At 48.9% G+C, this 17,644-nt stretch overlaps 1 protein-coding gene across 2 annotated transcripts in view; it reads left to right on the top strand.

Moving 5' to 3' along the window:
* The window catches only part of LIMK2 (LIM domain kinase 2), a 59,895-nt gene extending 42,313 nt beyond the window's left edge, over positions 1-17,582 (top strand). For both annotated transcript variants that reach the window (XM_077761574.1, XM_077761575.1), the window contains 14 exons: positions 102-237; positions 1,170-1,279; positions 1,861-2,049; positions 3,274-3,379; positions 3,741-3,937; positions 5,582-5,768; positions 6,607-6,693; positions 8,109-8,240; positions 8,402-8,458; positions 10,320-10,385; positions 11,332-11,506; positions 12,478-12,533; positions 13,593-13,750; positions 16,190-17,582. In XM_077761574.1, the coding sequence (XP_077617700.1) occupies positions 102-237; positions 1,170-1,279; positions 1,861-2,049; positions 3,274-3,379; positions 3,741-3,937; positions 5,582-5,768; positions 6,607-6,693; positions 8,109-8,240; positions 8,402-8,458; positions 10,320-10,385; positions 11,332-11,506; positions 12,478-12,533; positions 13,593-13,750; positions 16,190-16,334 (1,801 nt within the window). In that variant the 3' untranslated portion in view covers positions 16,335-17,582. The remainder of the gene's footprint in view (positions 1-101; positions 238-1,169; positions 1,280-1,860; positions 2,050-3,273; positions 3,380-3,740; positions 3,938-5,581; positions 5,769-6,606; positions 6,694-8,108; positions 8,241-8,401; positions 8,459-10,319; positions 10,386-11,331; positions 11,507-12,477; positions 12,534-13,592; positions 13,751-16,189) is intronic.
* The last annotated feature ends 62 nt before the right edge of the window (positions 17,583-17,644 follow it).

The following is a 17,644-nucleotide window of genomic DNA, read 5'->3' as shown; positions in this document are numbered from 1 at the left end:
AAAGAGTGGTCTGTCCCTTTCGTTAGACCTGGGAGCCAGAGACAGCCTGTGTAATCTGGTTCCAGGGATCCAGAAGAATTTCTTCTTGTTTTGCCTTTCAGGTGTTCAGAATGCCAGGATTCCCTCACCAACTGGTACTATGAGAAGGATGGGAAGCTTTATTGCCACAAGGACTACTGGGGGAAGTTTGGGGAGTTCTGCCATGGGTGCTCTCTGCTGATGACAGGGCCTGTCATGGTGAGTGAGTTCATCAGAGCCCATTGACAGTTCCTCTGGTTTCCCCGTGGCCTTTCATCTTCTAGTCTTCCATCAGCCAATGCCTTCCCTTTTATTTCTTCAATCATTTAACAGATGTTTGTTGAGTACCAGTTAAGTGCCAGGTAAGATCCTTCCCTTAAAAACTTAACAGTCCAGGGGCACCTGGGTAGCTCAGTAGGTTGAGTGTCCGACTATTGATTTCTGCTCAGGTCATGATCTCATGGTTCCTGGGTTTGAGCCCTGCATCAGGCTCTGTGCTTGATAGCACGGAGCCTGCTTGGGATTCTCTTGTCTCTCTCTCTCTCTCTCTCTCTGCCCCTCCCCTGCATGTGTGCTCTCACTCTCGTGCGCGCTCTCTCTCTCTCTCTCTCTCAAAATGAATACATAAACATTCTTTAAAGTTAAAAAAATAAAAACTTAACACGCTGATATTGGGGGTGGGTAGGTGGGCCGGCAGAGAGGAGACATAATACAATGGGACAGAGACCTCAAAGGAGAACATTACAGGTTGAGAGGAGAATACACCCAAGTTGTGTGCAGGGATTCTGAAAAGGAGACCCTGGAATGGGCTGGTAGAGAGAGGTTCCACCTCCACTACCTGCTTCAGAAAAGGGCTGTAAGCCCAATCACGGATTTGCCAACTCTGTTGGAGGAACTATGTGTCTTTCTAGTGGGGATGATGCCTTCTGGGGACTTGTGCTTATGGCTGAGACCAAAATAGTTTTTTGTAATCTCAGAAATGGCAGGGAGGCACCAATCTGACTCGTCCTCTGGAAGCTCTGGGGCAAGGACTGCAAAGGACCTGTAGATCCTTGATTAGAAATCACTCACCCACCCCTACCCTCCAGCAACAGTGGCAACTCACTTCCTCCATCTGTCATCTGTCTACCCTTCTCCCCACCCGCTCACAGGTGGCCGGGGAGTTCAAGTACCACCCAGAGTGTTTTGCCTGTATGAGCTGCAAGGTGATCATCGAGGATGGGGATGCATATGCTCTGGTGCAGCATGCCACCCTCTACTGGTAAGATGGTGTCCCTCTCCTCTACAAGAACAGTCAAGAGAGAGGAACAGATGGCAGTGTGAGTTGGGCAGAAATAGTATGGGGATATCAGAGCACTGGATTCCTATCCCAGCAATGCACATAAACAGCTCTATATTCTATAAGCAAGAAAAGTAACATCTCTCTGCCCTCTGTCCTTACCTACCCTGAGAATAATGACATTGCACTGCAATCCTCCCAGAGGGAGAGAATGGCTCAGAAGGTGCTCTCAGAGAAGGATCCCAGAAAATTAAAGGCAGAGGCCCCTTAGAGTTCATTCGGACAATTGCCTCAGTTGGCAAAGAAGTCAGGCTGAGGCCCAAAATAGGGAAGAGTGCTGGGTTCTCACTGTGAGTCGAAGGCAGAGTGAAGAGAACCCAAGCCATCTCACCCCCACTTCCAGACCCTGGGCTCCTCTTTCTGAGCAACCAAGTGGAATCATGGCAAGGATGGTAATAGTGGGACTGTGGGTACTATTGCTTGAAGCCACATGGTATGGTGGTTACTGGGGGCTTCTAGGTGGGGCTTCAGGATCTTAACCACCTTTATGTTCCTCTTGCTAGTGGGAAATGCCACAATGAGGTGGTCCTGGCACCCATGTTTGAGAGACTCTCCACAGAGTCTGTTCAGGACCAGCTACCCTACTCTGTCACACACATCTCCATGCCAGCCACCACAGAGGGCAGACGGGGCTTCTCTGTGTCTGTGGAAAGTGCCTGCTCCAACTATGCCACCACTGTGCAAGTAAAAGAGTGAGTATTTTGAGAACACCATGAGCAGGAGTCCTTACACAGAGTCCATAGATGGGCCTCAAGGGGTGCAGAGCTCTCTTCACCCCCACCTTGTATCTTTCTCCTGGAGCTTACTGTGCTGTAACTACACCTGGGCCTTGGCACTTACTCCTTCTGCCTAAGCTGCTTCCCACAAGATACTTAATGACAGAACTGTTCACCTTTCACGTGTCAAGTTTCAGATAATGTTTGTTCTTTAAAATTATCTGGCTTGATTATGTGGATTCGTTTATCATGTTTCCTCCCAAGAAGTTCCTTCTGGAACTTAGTCTTGTTCAGTACTGTATGTCCAAGGCCTGGAACTGTGTCTGGCATGTAGTATATGTTTATTGATTATTGTTCTGTTCATTGAGTGAATGAATGGAGGAAGGAGGAGAAAGAGGTTAAGACTTTATCCTAGGTCCAGGCCAGACACCAGATGGGGAAAGAGCCTGTGTTTGTCTAATGCCAGTAATGAGGAACCTATGGCTGCCAACCCTATAAATAGTGACTGTACACTTACTATGTGCTGAGCACTAGGTGCTTGCAGTACAGATGAGAGGTATCAAGGTTGGGGAAGTTACCAAGAGGTGAGATCTGCACTAAAACCTCATTAGATGAAGAGGGGAGGGAATTGTGTTCAGGGAAGAGTTGGAAGTCTATGATTGTGTCTGGTGTAGATTGGGTAGTTGGGAATAGCCAGAAAGGGGGACTAGTAAGTCATGTAGGGCCTGGATTATGAAGACTCAGCAGGTCTTTTGAAGGATAAGCAACAAGGTGATACAACCAGGTTAGCATTCTATAGGGATTACTGGCATGGATGTTGGATGGGAGAGGAGCAAGCCTGGAAGTATAGAGACCAGAGACCAGTTAGGAGGCTATTGAAAGATCCAGGTGAGAGATGTTGGTAACCATGGTGATGAAGTGAGGGCAGAATTCTCAAAGATGGTAAGGGTTGTGGAGCAGTGAGAGAACTCTGGATAGGGGAGGTGCCATCCAAGTCTCTGACTTAGGCCACTGAGTGAGTGGGGGTGCCCTTCACGGAGATGGGGCATCTTGTAAAGGGTGTTGCATTTCCCTTGTGAATTGTTTGGGCTTTGGGGGCTTGTCAGGGCCTGGGGCATGGTGAACCTTCCTATACAAGTGAAATTGGTCAAGTATAATTTTAGGATGCCTTCTTCCTGCCTCAACTCTTGTCTGGCCCAGGGTCAACCGGATGCACATCAGTCCCAACAATCGCAATGCCATCCACCCCGGGGACCGCATCCTGGAGATCAATGGGACCCCTGTCCGCACACTCCGAGTGGAAGAGGTATAGTGTGTGTCCAGCCTGTCTTGTGGGGGTGGAACATGGAATAGACCCTCTGGGAGATCAGGCTATGGACCTTTGCCTTTCCCCACCCCCAGTCTATCTCTTTGTCTTGCCACTGACCCTGTGACCACTGGGGTGACCTGTGTCAGCCTGGCACATTCCCAAGGCAGCAGGAATGGCCTGACAGATGGGATATCAGACAGGATGCCACAGAGAGGGCACTGGGGCTACTGGCAGCTAGAGGCCACCATTAGCCAAGTTGAGTATTGGCCATACTGTGCTGAGATCATTGGGGCTGACAGTGGGTGGCCTAGGTTGGGACAGCCTGTGGAAGCCAGCCTTACACTGTTCTTGGCTACAGGTAGAGGATGCGATTAGCCAGACAAGCCAGACGCTTCAGCTCTTGATTGAACATGACCCCGTCTCCCAGCGCCTAGACCAGCTACGGCTGGATGCACGGCTCTCTCCCCGCTTGCAGAATACTGGACACTCCCCTACTCTCAGCACCCTGGACACCAAGGAGAATTTGGAAGGAACGCTAAGGAGACGCTCCCTGAGGTGCTACCTCCCACCCTGATTCCATACTGACCCATGTCTATCCTTCAGATGAGGCTGAGCTGCCTTTAGGAGGCCAGGAGAGTTAGGAAGGGAACCCGCTGGCCAGAGATAGGCCATGAGGATTGTGCTGACCCAGCTCCCTCCATAGGGATCACAGCTCACAACCAGGGCCTTTGCATGATCTAACCCAGCTGTCTCCCAGGTTTCGTTAGAAACCAGAGAATCGGCTCTGTCCACTGAACTCCTGAGCTAGGTAGGAAGCAACAATGCTGACCCCCAAAGGACAGCATGGCCCATGGGGGAAGCATGGGGCTCAAAGAGGATTAAGTATAAATAAGAACACTGAAAACTGTAAAGCAAGAGATGGATGCAAACTGTTTTAGATTTGAGTGACCAATAGTCAAAACCTCGGAGTTCCAAGTCCATAGGGAGAGCAATCATACTGGATACAGGTGCCAAATAGGGAGGCTGAAAGAACAGGAGTCGGGAGCTCTCCAGGCAGACACACCCATACCATGCCTTTGAGCTGTGCTCCCTCCCTTCACAAATCATTTCATCTCTCTGAGCCTCTGTTTCTGCATCTATAAGGTGAAGTTGTAAGACAAAGGTGGCTATCTCACCAATTATGTAAGGATTCAGTGGGGAAAGGGATGCAGAGTGGCTCAATGCCAGCATAGGGTGAGCACTAAGTCAGTGTGAGGTGGTGTTAGTATCACTAGGAATCAGGTCCTTTATCTGCCCTCTTGATCAAACAGACTGAATCACTCAGGGCCCTTGACTGGGATCTGTTGGAAACAGGGCCCTCCCCACCGATTGCTGGGCATGCACTTCTGGCTGTTTTCTTGGCCTCAGAATGAGTGAGTTCGTAGAAGTGGGGTGCCAGAGTGCAGAGAAGGCCTGAGAACATGGCTTGGAAGTGGGAAGATGTGGGGGTGGCCAGGGAGCTGCTTAGATGTCTGGAGGGCTATCCTGGAGGAGAGAAGGCAGCGCACGTTATATGCTTCTGTGGGCACAGTTGGTGGGAGGCAAAGCAAAAGAGCAAGGGTTGAAAAGCCTGTGTGCGGTCCTTTCTGGGTAGCCCAAGTGAAACAGGAGGATGTGGTGGAGAGAAGTTTGCAGGGTTGTAATTCACTTGCACTGCTGTGGATTTCAACCTTCATGTCCTTCAGGAAATCACTAACAGTTCTCAATCATTATTATTACTGGCTGCTTTTATTGCTGTAAAAACCATACATGCTTATTATTTTAAAATTTGGAGGTACAAAGATGAGCAAAATATCCGAATCCCATTTGGTCATTTTTTGGATGGTGGTAGGCTACCACTCTAACCCAGTTCCGTATCTTGAATCAACTAGACATGTAAAGTGGTGGGTTACCATCCTACAGTGCTGTCATATATTGAGCACTATAGGGTTCCTGCTTTGAATGTGGTTTTATTATACTTAAATAAACTACTGATGTTTGCAGCCCCAAAATGGCACATCTATCTGACATAAGAGGTCCTTCCCCTCATCGTAGCACCTGAACTACAGAAATTGGGATGGATAAGGTGGTAAGGTAGTCTTGGGGTTTCTACCTCCAGGGTTTTTATGGCAAGTCTCTGAGGACTACCCTATCCCTACCCTCGTCTTTCCTTATCTTCAGGCGCAGTAACAGCATCTCCAAGTCCCCTGGCCCCAGCTCCCCAAAGGAGCCCCTGCTCTTTAGCCGTGACATCAGCCGCTCAGAATCCCTTCGCTGTTCCAGCAGTTACTCACAGCAGATCTTCCGGCCATGTGACCTGATCCATGGGGAGATCCTGGGGAAGGGCTTCTTTGGGCAGGCCATCAAGGTGAGCACAGGCAGCAGCTGGTCTGCTTCTCGGCCACCTACCCTTATCTCACCTTCTTTTGGGGAGCTCTTATCACATGGTCTCACCCCATACATACTCTGCAGGACACCAGGCCCCCTTCCTTGCTGCAGGTGATGGTGTGAGGGCTACACTCCTGCCCTCCCAGGCCACCTAAGGGCAGTATTGCTGTTGTAGTGAACTTGGTGGACCTGGAGACCCAGGTTGGGATGTGTTGTGCCCATGGCCCTTCCACCTCCAGTCATTGGGTGTTTTTAGGTGCCCAGAGGCTTGAGTGCTGGGTATACTGCAGGGAGCACACAGGGAAGTGGCTCCTGCCTCCCTGATGAACAGTCTTGGGGACTAACCTCTCTCTCTTTCTCTCCTCCTCCTCCTCTGCTGAGAGCTGGGAGGGGGGGTCAGGTAAGCCATGTGTCTCAGCTTTCAGGGCATCGGGGCTGGAGAGCTCACCCTGACCCACCTAGTTCCCTGGTGCATGTCTGTGGCACTGACCCCCTCCTATCCCCAGACTTCTGTTCACCCAAGGGAACACTCCTTTGTCAGATAACCAAAGCCCCTGCTTCGCTTTGCAGTGTCCCCTCCTGCCACCTCACTTCCCTTTTCTGCATTCTCGCCTCCCCTCTGTGCATGCCCCACCCTCCAAAGAGGGTATGCTCCCCTCTGAGGCCCCTGTTGCCTCGTGCTGTGTCTTCTACATATGAACTCTGTCAGTCTGATCTGGCTCAGTGTGTCTTCCAGGGTATGGGATGGCCAGTTGCATATATTTTCACACATTTCCCCAGAACTCTGCACCACTAAAAGTTGCCCTCCTTGTAACTAGGTAACACACAAAGCCACGGGCAAAGTGATGGTCATGAAGGAGTTAATTCGGTGTGACGAGGAAACACAGAAGACTTTTCTGACTGAGGTAAGAAGGTGGGGTAGGGGTTAGGAGTGTGGTGTCACTTGGGGCGCTTGTCTGGCTTAGTCGGTTAAGCGTCCGACTTTTGCTTAGGTTATGATCTCACGGTTCGTGGGTTCGAGCCCCACGTCGGGCTCTGTGCTGACTGCCAGCTCGGAGCCTGGAGCCTGTTTCAGAGTCTGTGACTCCCTCTCTCTCTGACCCTCCCCTGCTCACGCTCTCTCTCTCTCTCTCTCTCTCTCTCTCCTAGAAATAAATCATTAAAAAAAAATTTTGTTTTTTAAATAAAAAAAAGGAGTGTGGTGTCACTTTTGGAAGAAGAAAGATCTTACTAAATTAGCAGTTTCAGGAAGAAACTTACTTTATTTTGTTATTTTTTTTAATTTAATGTTTACTTTTTCAAAAATTTTTAATGCTTATTTAGTTTTGAGAGAGACAGAGAGCATGAGCGAGGGAAGGGGCAGAGTGAGAGGGAGAAACAGAATCTGAAGCAGGCTCCAGGCTCTGAGTTGTCAGCACAGAGCCCAATGTAGGTCTAGAACCCACAAACCATGAGATCATGACCTGTGTTGAAGTCAGACACTTAACCGACTGAGCCACCCAGACACCCCTAATGTTTATTTTTTGATAGAGAGAGAGAGAGAGACAGAGTGCAAGCATGGGAGGGGCAAAGAGAGAGGGAGACACAGAACCCAAAGCAGATTCCAGGTCTGAGCTGTTAGTACAGAGCCCAATGTGGGCTTGAACCACAAACCATGATATCATGGACTTGAGCCGAAGTCGACACTTAACTGACTGAGCCACCCAGGCGCCCCAGGAGAAAACTTATTTTAGAATCACTTTCTTAAAAGTTGGGCAGAAAACAGCACTAGAGGAATATCCTGCCCCCTCTAAATACAGCATAATGACCTGTTCAATAAACATGTACTAAAGACAGCACAATTTGGGTACAAGGGATAGAGTAACAAACGGGATGTGGTTCAGAGGAGCTTATAGCTAGTGGGGGTGATGGACATGAAAATAGACCAATTTAGGACAAGTAGATGTTATACTCACCATCTGAACACCTTGCTAAGGGAACCTGGAATGGAGCTTTCCAGAGAATTACCAACTCTTGAGCATTTACACAGAGGTTTTACCACCTCTCCCAAGTTGTTCCATTCCTTCAGTTGGTAGTCCTGTGATCCAGGTATTGCCCTTCAGGCCTTTGTTTCACTCCTGGACCCTCCCATTCCAGTTCTCCCCAGTACAATTCCTAGAAAGGCAGCATCCCTATCCATGTGGAGGTGTTCTGCCCCATCACATAAGACTGGAGGTAGGAGATGCAAGTAACAGTTATCAGACTGACTCCTTGGATGGAGGGGGTGAGGAAGACATAGTAGAAAGTAACCATCCACCCTCCTTGGTCTTATCACTCCCAGGTGAAGGTGATGCGCAGCCTGGACCACCCCAATGTGCTCAAGTTCATTGGTGTGCTGTACAAGGACAAGAAGCTGAACCTGCTGACAGAGTACATTGAAGGGGGCACACTGAAGGACTTTCTTCGCAGTGTGGTGAGCACACTACCCTCGCTGCTTTGCCTACAAAGGGTCTTGCTGAGTATGATTGGGCACAGGCAGGGAGGGTTCACTGGCAGACCATGTTGACGCATGGGGCCTGGACCACAAATGGGATAGGTCCCACAGACTCTGATGACCATTCTCCCTTCCCATAGGATCCATTCCCCTGGCAGCAGAAGGTCAGATTTGCCAAAGGCATCGCCTCTGGAATGGTGAGTTCTGCCAACAATCCTGTCATCTGTGGGAGTGGTTGTGAGGTGGTGATGGGGAGGGACTGCAGGCAGGCACTGAAAGGCAAAGACCCCATCCTGGGCAGCTTATATGGGTTGGGTCAGTCAGCCACTATTTATTGAGCTTTCTGTGCCCCCAGTTGTCCTTTCTTAGCTCACAACCTACCTCAAAGAATTCCAAATCTTTAAGGGAAAACTGGAGAGGCAAACTAATAATGTCCAGCCACTGCAGGAGCTTGGAGCAAGCAGGAAACCTAACTGCCTATGAAATCAGAGGAGGGAGAAATGTGTTCTAATTGAGCCCTGAAGGATGGGTCAGAATTGGATAAAAGTTCCTCTTGGCAGAGGGGCCCCAAGGTTGAGGTGATGATAGCAGCAAAGACCTAGGAGAGAGGAGGTAATAATCTATTTCACCTGAGAAAGAATGATACCAATTATAGTAGTAGTAGTACCAGGGACAGTTGCTGAGTGCTTTCTGTATGCCAGGCACTGAACTGAGGGACTATCATACGTGTATGTGTTTGTTCCTCGCGACAGCCTGGTTTCCAGATGAAAAGCTGATGCTAGAAAGCTAGAAAGAGGGAGGAGCTTGGGCTCATCAGTCTGACTCCCAAGCCTGAGGCTTTAATCACCGCTCTTCGTGTGGGGTCCATTAAGACAATGTTAGTCTGGGGGTATGTTAAGGTCCCTGTATTTCAGGCTAAGGAATCTGGATTTTATTTAGGAAGCCAAAAAGACAGGTGTAAAAGATAATTAAGCAAGGAAGTTTTGTGAGCAGAGCTTTGCTTTTTTTTGAGGTACCTAGAAGAATGGTGGCATCATTTACCACATGTTGGGGAGGGCAGTGATGTTAGAGAAACAGGTTTGGGAAGACCTAGTGTCCGCTGAGGCTGATGTGTGGTTAGTGGGCATCAACATGTGTAGAGAAGGTGGATTTGAGAAGGGCTGACACCGAGGAGGCTAGAAGGAAACAACGGCCACACAGGAGTCTCAGGAACAGGTAGCATGGGAAAAGTTCGAGCAGCTTTTGGGGAAAGGACAGGCAAGCAGGCAGGTCACAAGAGATACAGCGATTCAGGAATAGCTCCCAGGGTATGTGAGCAGAGCAAGGAGCCTAGGAGATGCAAGCATTGTTGCAAAGGTCAGGGGAGGGAAGTAGCTCCTTCCACATTTGCTGGGGAAGAGAAGAGAAAAGGAAGTGGCTACAGAGTGATAGGAGCCAGGAGTGGAGGCTGGGAGGTAGGAAGGGGATAACAAAGACTTGTGTGATAACATTGGGGTAGGAAGAGGGAGAGGTTAAAGTGTAGAAGAACAAGGAGGGTGCTGAGTCTCAGGGAAGGAGAATGTCAGGAATACAAAGCCAGCTGGCAAGGAGGAGGTCACTTCTCCAGTCACAGGCAGTGAGGGTGGCTGAAGCCAGAGATTATGGTGAGGATGGCAGTGAAGAGGCCTGGAGCAGTGCATCTGAGGGCCTTCACTCCAGGTGGCCTGGTTCTACATAAAATGGGTAGAAGGGCTGGGGGCGTGCAATGGCCAGGGCTCAATAGAGTTGGGGGCTTTGGGAGGGAACACTGAGAGTCTAGAACGCCACTGGGTTGGGGTCAGCGAACCAAAGGATGGGCAGGAGGTGGCAGCAGGGAGAGTAGAGAAAGCCCAGGCAGCCTTTGGCTTTCTCTTAGTGTTGGGACAAGCGGGGAGACAGCAGGAGGCCCTTGCCCTAAGGTCCAGGTTGGGTTCTGAAGCTGAGTGGGGGTGCCCTGGAAGAAGAGCAGGCCCCTCAGTTCCAGGGTCTGCATCTGCTTAAATTACTGGCCATTGGCCTCAGCTCATACTTCTGTTCCAGGCCTATTTACACTCCATGTGCATCATCCACCGGGATCTGAATTCACACAACTGCCTTATCAAGCTGGTAAGTCCCCACCATTCTGGGCTTCCCCAGGGCCAGCCCTCTTGCCTTGTCACAAAGGAGACTGTACCTTGTGCTTTAGCCTCAGGTGTCACCTAGGGCTTCTGTCCTGCCCTTTCTGCTGCACCTGATGCCCTCCTGTGTCTTCTGGGGGCTCTCAAACACATGTAGACACAATAACACCTCCTCCCAGTAGCCTCCTTTGAAATCCTTTAGGTAGAGGGGACTTCAGAAGTTCCATAACACTACAAAGAGCCCTGTTGTTTTTCCTGGTTTCACCCCATGATAGTTCTGTAAAGCAGCTCACTGCAGACCCTGTTCTATAACTGTGGCACCTTGAAGCCTCAGTCTAAGGCCATAGAGCTAGCTAGTAAATGTACAGTGGCCAGTTTGGGATCAGCATTTTTTCCCACCAACCATCAGCTCTGGTTGTTAGCATGTCATTTTTCTGTTAACTTGGAATCTAGCTCCTTAGGTGTCCACTAACTGGCCCTGGCTCCACCCTCTGGATCCACACTAAACAATCTTAACCCTCTTTCCACATGATTGCCCTGTAGCTATTTGAAGAGCTAAATCCCCCCACTGACTCCCTACACCTTGTATTTTTCCGTCTTATCCTGGTTCTTGCCATGCTTTATATCTTTTGGGGAACAAGGCAGGATGGAGTAAAAAAAAGAAAGAGAGAGAGAAATCCCTTTTCCTGCTTCTGAGTTCCACTCTGCAGTTCTCAGAGCCTTACCACTCCAGGCTCCAGGGGCTCTTGTGTGAATACTCCCAAGTCTGGGAGGTCTGAGGAGCAGATACCAGACTGTTAGAAAACAAATAACTGAGGCTTATCTACCAGAGCATTAGCTGTGACTCCCCTTTGCTGCATTCCTTTTCTCCCCTTCTCAATGACTTCTTTTGGGAATGTCCTCACCAAGTCCTGACCTGGCCCTTGTCCTATCAGGACAAGACCGTGGTGGTAGCAGACTTCGGGTTGTCACGGCTTATAGTTGAAGAGAGGAAAAAGCCCCCAGTGGAGAAGGCCACCGCCAAGAAACGCACCTTGCGTAAGAATGACCGTAAGAAGCGCTATACAGTGGTAGGAAACCCCTACTGGATGGCCCCTGAGATGCTGAATGGTGAGTCCTGGCACCGGACACTGGAGGTGACATGTTCCAGAGGGGAGTTAGGAGCCACATCTTACAGCAGAGTCCTGGGTTAAGTGGAAGGCCAGGTATCCAGAGCTAACAGCTGGATGATTTTTATCCCTTGCCAGATTGGGCCTTATAAATCCCTTCCTCCCTGAGCTCCTGGGTTTAGGGTGAGATCTGACTATGACTTTTGTGCCCCAAGGGTAACTGAGAGCTCAGGCTGTTTATTGCCGGAGATTTAGCCTTTTCTTTCTCCCTGCTGAAAACTGAATTATGGTTCCCCCTTGTGGATAATGCTCAAACCAGCCAGAGATGCTGGCTAGGATTCTTGAAATATACAAGGTTGTAAGGCCTCAGAAATGGCCTTCTGGTTTAACCTTTTTTGGAGTCTTTTTTTTTTTAAGCTGTTGGTGATTTTTTTTTTTAATGTTTATTTATTTTGAGAGAGAGAGTGTGTGTGTGCACGAGCAGGGGAGGGGCAAACAGAGAGGGAGAGAAAGAATCCCAAGTAGACTTCACATTCAGTGCAGAGCCCGATGTGGGGCTCAATCTCACAACTATAAGATTATGACCTGAACTGAAATCAAGAGTTGGGTACTTAACTGACTGAACCACCCAGGCACTCTAACCCTTTTTGGAGTCTTGAGGCCCAGAGAAGTTCATCAGTTTGCCAAACATACAGCTAGCTAATGACAGAGTCCAGATGAACCCTGATCCAGCTCTCTTTCATTGTCCCATGTAGTTTCATTTTGGGTAGTATGTTTTATAAGCTCTCTGAGGCAGCCTACCCAGGGCTGAGGAAAGATGTTCAGGTGGTACCTGTCCTGGGCAGCCTTCAGGACATCCCCATGGAGACTCTTCTAGCCCTGGTTCTTGGCTATGGCCTGGCTTGGCCCCAGACTCAGTGCAGAGCAGATAAGAGACCAAACCTAACAGCCTGCTCTCCTGTGTTCTCCAAGGAAAGAGCTACGATGAGACAGTGGATGTCTTCTCTTTTGGGATCGTTCTCTGCGAGGTGAGCTCCAGCCTGCACAGAAGCCAGGCCTGAGGCAGTGGGCCTGATGGCTCTGCCCTGCCTCAGAACTGGGCTTCTCCTAATGATGAGTAGCTTACCATAAAATCAACACAAATGTGGGGTTGTGCAGTTATCACACATCTGTTGACACATTTGAGTCTCATCAGTCCCATGAGAAGGACTGGGCAGGGTTTTTTCAAGTGAGGAAACTGAGGCTCAGGGGCAGCAGCTTGCGTTTAGTCACATAGCCAGTAAGGGGCAGGTGAGACTCGGAACTCCACTAGGAAAGGCAGGAAGCTGTCCTTATGGTTGTCTGTCTAGCTGTTGGGCCAGATGTAACCTTTCCCTCTCTTCCCCCTTCCCCAGGCCCTGATTGTGCTGCTGCCCTCAGCCCCACAAGTGGAAGTAACCACCACAAGAAGTACCAGCCTGTCTAGCACAGTGCTAATCACTGTGAGGCGGATAGACTTAGACTTGGGAAGATTCGTCCCCTTAGGAACTTAATTCAGTCTGTCTGGAAGCACTCAAACATATGTTTCAGAGCCTTCTGTAATTCCTACAAAATGGTGAATGGTAGAGGAGAGACAAGGACAGTTGGAATAATGAAAGAGGGTTTTTCTATTAAAGAAGAAATTATTTTCTTTAGTAGAGATCAGTTGAGCATCTATAGTGTGCAAAGCACTAGGCTGCCTCCAAGAAGTTTCAAACATACATCAGATCCAGGACCTCACTTCACAGAGCCTGAACTCTGGCAGGGGACATAAACATAAGGGTACACAGCAGGGCAAGGTGGGATGTACAGAAGCTCCCCCTCCAGATTTGGAACATTGTGCTTTTCCTGCAGGGAAGTGTCTTCTAAACCCTCCTCAGTAGCCAGACTCTCAGCTGAGAGATAAGTCTGGATTAGCAAGATTTGGGCATGGAGGATAGCTTTCTAACCTTGATTTTTACTTCCCTCTTCTGCCCATCCTTCTTGTCCATACACCAGTATCCCTCTCCCCTGCCCTATGGCTGCACACACCACAGCCCATTCCTGACCAGCCATCTTCTCACCTGCAGATCATCGGGCAGGTATATGCAGATCCTGATTGCCTGCCCCGAACACTGGACTTTGGCCTCAACGTGAAGCTTTTCTGGGAGAAGTTTGTCCCCACAGACTGCCCCCCAGCCTTCTTCCCCCTGGCCGCCATCTGCTGCAAACTGGAGCCCGAGAGCAGGTTGGTATCCTACCCCCTTTCCCCATTTCACATAGGTCTAGATGCTTGCACCAGCCTTCAGCCATCCCCAAGCCCTTCCTAGGCACAGCGGTGGCAAAAGCCTTGAGCTTAAGGATATCAACACTGATGCCACCCTAACAACTCTGATGTGCCTGGTGAGGTGGGGGGGCGACAAAGGCACAGTCTTGAGTGACCTGGATATAACACAGACACAGCCATGAAAAGAAATTTTAACAGAAGAAAACTCATGCAAACCAATGCCATTCTAACAGAATAGGTGTTCTTCTCCTATCTATTCCAAACACATTTTTTATCATATAGCTATAATCTCAAGTAAAGAAAAAATTTTTAAGTTCGTTTATTTATTTTGAGAATGAGCGAAAGGGTGAATGGGGAAGGGGCAAAGAGAGAATCCCAAGTAGGCGCCACACTGCCAGCAAAGAGCCTGAGGTGGGACTCAAACTCACGAACAGTGAGATCATGATTTAAGCTGAAGTTAGATGCTTAACTGACTGAGCCACCCAGGCACCCCTCAAATAAAGAAAAGTTTTATATTTTGCGCTGCATTTTCCTTGTTACTACCCAGTCTTCCTATTTATCATTTTTTGTTGACTATGTGAAATTCAATTAAGATATAGTCTGAACATATTATAATATACATAATGTAGATATTCAGGTTTTTCCAGTTTCTTCTTACAATAGGTATTACTACAGTGAACATCTATGTGCATTTAGCTAATTTTCTCCTTTAAAGAAATATTTTTAAAATGACCTTTACTTATCTCAGGTTATAGTTTCCATTATTGCCAAAGTTACCCTGGTTCTTTTCAAGTTTGTGCATTTAAAAACTAGAATCTGCTTTTTTCTGCTCTCAAAAGTACTGTTTCTTTAAAAAGCAAACAAACAAACAAATTCAAGCATTACTAAAATATATAGCATAGAAGTACACATTTTCTATTATCTGCTAACAAATGTGCCCCTGAGCGCTCCTCACTCTCCTGCTCCATCCCCTCAAGATAACCAGTTGGCATATAACCTTTATTTTAAAACGATTTCCAGGTGGCACACTTCAGCTCAGGTCATGATCTCACAGTTTGTGAGTTTGAGCCCCACAGTTGGGCTCTGTGCTGACAGCTCGGAGCCTGGAGCCTGTTTCAGATTCAGTGTCTCCCTCTCTCTGCCCCGCCCCCTTCTTGTGTTCTCTCTTTTTCAAAGTAAATACATTCCAAGAAAATTTTTTTAATAAAAAATAAAATGGTTTCCAGAGGTCCAGTCTAGAGTTGGGATTTGCCGGTGGGAAGCTTTACATTTTGTTCTTTCATGGGCTAAAGGACTGCAATCCTTCACTAACATCAGAGTAAGAGCATAAGGAGAAAACGTGGAGCTACACAGTATTTGTTTGCTAATATCCTTTCCTAGTCATTCTAAATGTCTGTGTTTAATTCACTCAAAAAATATTGACTGAGTGCCAACCATGTGCTAGACACTGTTTTGAGCACTGGAGTGAGCAAAGCAAAGGTGCCTGCCCTCCTAGAACTCACATTCTAACAAGATGATAAACAGTAGATAGAATAAACTTTATTCTACAAAAGAAAGTGACAATGGTATGGGAAAAAGAGCAGAGCTGAGGAAAGAGGATGTGTAGGGTGCAATTTGTAATTTAAAAAATTTTTTAATGTTTATTTTAGAGACACAGACAGTGTGAGTGGGGGAGGGGCAGAGAGAGCAGGAGACAATCCAAAGCAAGCTCCAGGCTCTGAGCTGACAGCACAGAGCCCAATGTGGGACTGGAACCCACAAACCATGAGATCATGACCTGAGTTGAAGTCAGATGCTAAACTAACTGAGCCACCCAGGCGTCTGCAAGTTGTAATTTTAAGTACGGTGATGAGAGTGAGTGGGCCCTACTGAGAAGGTGACAAGACAGTAAACAAAAACATGGAGGAAGTGGAGTAAGCCTGAGCTGTCTTAGGGTTCCAGGCCAGCTAAACTGTTTCTGCAGTACTGGGAGCCTGGTGTTTGTTTTCCCCTTGGGAAGAGCTGCTGAATCTGTGAAATGTCCTTTCCTGAGCACACCCACTGATGTGGAGACAGCCTAAGGACTGGAAAGAATCTTTTAAAAGGCATTTAAAATGATTGCATTTTCTCCGAGACATGAGAGGAGCCTTTTTTCTCCTGGACTTTCTTTTTTTAAGCTAGCCCCCTTGAGCAAGGCCAGCCTTCTCACAGAGCTCTCCCTTCATCACAGCACACAGCAACCCTACACAATAGCAGTAACATTATATCATCCCCATTTCCTGCAGAGGCACAGGGTTAAGGGGCTTGCCCAAGGTCACACAACTAGGATGTGGTTGAGCTACAAGGCCTGGGTGCCTTTCACACCACCCCGTGGCCCTGCCTGTGTCTCACTTGCCTCCAACTCACCCCTTTTCTTTCTAGACCGGCATTCTCAAAACTGGAGGACTCATTTGAGGCTCTCTCCCTGTATCTGGGGGAGCTGGGCATCCCGCTGCCTGCAGAGCTGGAAGAGCTGGACCACACTGTGAGCATGCAGTACGGCCTGACTCGGGACTCACCTCCCTAGCCTTGGCCCAGCCCCCTGCAGGGGGGCATTCTGCAGCCACCATTGCCCCCTCTGCACCCCATCTCTGCTGTGGGCAGGGCCGTCCGGGCTTCCTATGGATTGGCAGCTTATTCAGAAGCAGAACAAGCCATCCCTACTACCTCCCCAGGAGGCCAGCGGGTGCAGCACCAGGGAAACACATCACAGGTTTGGGGGCCTGGTTACTGTCTGTAAATCCAACACTCGCCTGAAAGCTGTGAAGAAAAAAAAAAAAAAAAAGCCTGGCCCATGGGCTGGGGGAATCTGTTACTCATGACCACTTGGGAGCTCCTGGCAGTGCAATTCTGGGAGGCTGTTGCTTACACTAATCATTGTGACCTGGACCTGCTGGGCAGGATTCCAGGGTGAACCTGCCTGTGGGTTCTGAAGTCTCTGGTCCCGCTTGAGTACAGGAGGACATCAAGGGGGGGGTGTGAACAGGAGAGAGACTGGTGGCCAGGTGACTATCCAAGGATGTGAAATGACAGTGGTGCTACCCCACCTTCCACCCCATGCCCCGCCCTCCTATGGGGCAAGGATTGAGGGAGTAGGTTTTGAAGAGTTCCTTAGTTTGTGGGGGAACTGGCCAGGAGTCAGGGGGAAGGTTAGTTTCTGCTCATCTCCCAGGCCTAGGAGCCACATCAGTGTGAGGGGGGGGCTTCCATCTCATGTTTTCAAACTATTGCTCTCGCTGAGAGCTCCTGGGCCTTTCTGACTACAACAAGCACTCACCCACAAGTGCAGGAAGAGGCTAGGAGCTGGAAAGGTGCCCTGTTTTCTAGAAAGCCCGTATCTGGGCTGCTGTCATTCATAGACTGGTGGGCACCTCAATCAGAAGCCCAAGACATTTATCTTAGTGTTAGATTGGTTCTGGAGGATTGTGTGGCTTGTCACAGGCCCAGTAAATGAACCAGGGGAGTGGGAATCTCAGCAGTCTCTTGGTCTTATCCTTGTGGCAACCACTGCTCATCCTTTACTATCCCTGGTCCAGGCAGCAACATGGGCAGGAAGAGGTGGTGGCAGAGCTCCAGAGCTGGGGTGCTGGGGGAAACCACTCCCTGAGCTGGCCTTTCTGGCTTCTACCTCCCTTGTTGGTCAGCTCAGCTCACTAGCTCCTAGCTGCTGCTTCCTGACACAGCTAATGGGTGCTGAAAAGCCCCAGAGGCACCCTCTACCTTGGGTCTCAGAGCTCCAGGGACTCTTCAACACAAATAGATTTGCCTCCTTTTACGCATCTGTGAGCTTGCACCATATTTAACAAATTGGGAATGGGTTTGGGATATTACTGCAAT

Source organism: Crocuta crocuta, unplaced genomic scaffold, assembly GCF_008692635.1.
Source record: "Crocuta crocuta isolate KB4526 unplaced genomic scaffold, BGI_CrCroc_1.0 scaffold348, whole genome shotgun sequence".
NCBI classification, from domain to species: domain Eukaryota; kingdom Metazoa; phylum Chordata; class Mammalia; order Carnivora; family Hyaenidae; genus Crocuta; species Crocuta crocuta.
This window is presented reverse-complemented; position numbering and strand designations above follow the sequence as displayed.